The 2,500-nt window shown below is 45.4% G+C and overlaps 2 protein-coding genes across 4 annotated transcripts in view; one reads left to right on the top strand and one right to left on the bottom strand.

Moving 5' to 3' along the window:
- Positions 1–971, top strand: part of LOC125040426 (proline-rich receptor-like protein kinase PERK2) — a 7,365-nt gene extending 6,394 nt beyond the window's left edge. The window contains exons 3-5 of the mRNA XM_047634979.1: positions 1–57; positions 283–441; positions 774–971. The exon at positions 1–57 is cut by the window's left edge and continues 102 nt beyond it. Coding sequence (XP_047490935.1) covers positions 1–57; positions 283–441; positions 774–971 — 414 coding nt within the window. The remainder of the gene's footprint in view (positions 58–282; positions 442–773) is intronic.
- Positions 1–2,500, bottom strand: part of LOC125040976 — a 170,472-nt gene that overhangs the window by 44,478 nt on the left and 123,494 nt on the right. The gene's annotated exons all lie outside the window — the stretch shown is intronic.

Here is a 2,500-nt window from a genome sequence, read left to right as displayed (position 1 = left end):
ACCTTCTCCCTCACCCGCACCCTTAGTCCCCAACCATCTCCCTCACCCGCACCCTTAGTCTCCAACCTTCCCCCTCACCCGCACCCTTAGTCTCCAACCTCCTCCCTCACCCGCACCCTAAGTCCCCAACCTTCTCCCTCACCCGCACCCTTAGTCCCCAACCATCTCCCTCACCCGCACCCTTAGTCTCCAACCTCCTCCCTCACTCGCACCCTTAGTCTCCAACCTTCCCCCTCACCCGCACCCTTAGTCTCCAACCTTCACCCTCACCCGCACCCTTAGTCCCCAACCTCCTCCCTCACCCGCACCCTTAGTCCCCAACCTTCTCCCTCACCCGCACCCTTAGTCCCCAACCTCCTCCCTCACCCGCACCCTAAGTCCCTAACCTTCACCCTCACCCGCACCCTTAGTCTCCAACCTCTTCCCTCAACCGCACCCTTAGTCTCGAACCTCCTCCCTCACCCGCACCCTTAGTCCCCAACCTCCTCCCTCACCCGCACCCTTAGTCCCCAACCTCTCCCTCACCCGCACCCTTAGTCTCCAACCTCCTCCCTCACCGCACCCTTAGTCCCCAACCTCCTCCCTCACCCGCACCCTTAGTCCGCTCCCCTCAACCCCCTATCCCAACCTTCTCCTCACCCGCACCCTTAGTCCCAACCTCACCCTAATCACCCCACCCTAAGTCCCAACCTCTCCCTTTTCGCAATGCACCCAAACCTCCTCCCTCACCCGCACCCTAAGTCCCTAACCTTCACCCTCACCCTTACCCTTAGTCCCCAACCCTCACCCTTAAGGATTCCACCCCACGAAGGCCTGGGATCCTCCCCTTTTCTGCAATGTCACCCAAATCCCGCCCAGGATTCCCCTCGCCCGCTGTCCTTTCGCTCCTTCCCGAGGGACGGCCTCTCGCGGCCTCTGGAAGGACTGGCTTCGAGGGCAGCGTCGTACAGTTCGAAGAGAAAAATGGATAGGAATGATGGTGTTATTTTATTATTATTATTATCATTATTATTATTACTATTATTATTATTATTATCATTTTTATTATTATCATTATCATTATTATTATTATTATTATTATTATTATTACTATTATTATTATTATCATTAGTATCATGTTTATTATTGTCATTATTATCATTATTACTATTATTATTATTATCATTATTATTATTGTTATTATTATTATTACTAGTAGTAGTAGTAGTAGTAGTGGTAACAGAAGTAGAAGTAGGAAAAAGAAAGGTGAAAGTATTAGAAGAAGAAAGAAAAAAAAGAAAGACACAAAAAAGAGAAGGAGGGTAATGCGCAGGAAAGGGAGAATAATAAACAATAAAAAAGGTTAGAATCTGGGCGATAGATTGAGTACCGACAGTTACCAGAATGATGGGAGGGTAACAGAGAGAGAGAGAGAGAGAGAGAGAGAGGGAGAGAAGGAGAGAGAGAGAGAGAGAGAGAGAGAGAGAGAGAGAGAGAGAGAGAGAGAGAGAGAGAGAGAGAGAGAGAGAGAGAGAGAGAGAGAGAGAGAGAGAGAGAGAGAGAGAGAGAGAGAGAGAGAAAGAGAGAGAGAGAGAGAGAGAAAGGAGGGGAGAGAGAGAGCGCAGCAAAAAAATAAAGCAAAAGAAATGCTCCTCCGCGGCGCTCGTGTCTGGCAGCCAGTTCTTACGCCTTCCAGTACGCGGCGCCTGGTCTTCCTCGAGCGGATGCTGCGATCACGTGTTCCTCCTTTAGGGAATCTTCCAAGAAAGCTCCTTCAGTTATTCTCTCTCTCTCTCTCTCTCTCTCTCTCTCTCTCTCTCTCTCTCTCTCTCTCTCTCTCTCTCTCTCTCTCTCTCTCTTTCTTTCACTGTCTCCCTTCATGTCTCTCTTTCATTTTTCTTTTCTTTTTTCCTCTCTCTCTTCATCTATCCATCTGTCTGTATGTCTGTCTCTTTTTCTCTCTTTATGTTTGTCTGTCAGTCAGTCAGTCTCTCTCTCTCTCCCTCCTTCTCTTTCTCTCTTCTGACTGTTCGTTTGTCTCTTTCAGGAGAGAGAAAGGAATTTTCCCCGCCAATATATGGCCTTCGTTCTCACACCATTCAGACCGACCTTTACATATTTTCTTTTTCTTTTCTTTTTTTTCTCTGGAAGCCCACGGAATGCCAAGTGACAATATTTTCCTTCTTTATATAAAACGGTTTTCCCAAACACATCATCTTTTCTCGAGACGTTTTTTTCCCAATGCCTTTGAAAGGGAGTCTGTAACGTCGACTTCAAAGGAAAAATAAATAATTTGATAAAAGATTTCATAAGGTCTAATTCTTAATATCTTTCCACTCTTATCTGACTCATTTTTCTCAATATTCATCTATTTCGGGGTTTATTATCTTGTTTCTCGAAAGGGTTTTCAGTATATATTATGACTGCTACATTTTTTGTATCCTTTAAATGTTAACTTTCAAGCCAATGTTTTTTTTTTTTTTTTTTTTTTTTTTTTTTTTTTTTTTACATTTAATCATGT

Source organism: Penaeus chinensis, chromosome 29, assembly GCF_019202785.1.
Source record: "Penaeus chinensis breed Huanghai No. 1 chromosome 29, ASM1920278v2, whole genome shotgun sequence".
Taxonomy (NCBI): domain Eukaryota; kingdom Metazoa; phylum Arthropoda; class Malacostraca; order Decapoda; family Penaeidae; genus Penaeus; species Penaeus chinensis.
The sequence above is the reverse complement of the archived record's forward strand: the minus strand, read 5'-3'. Positions and strand labels throughout refer to the sequence as shown.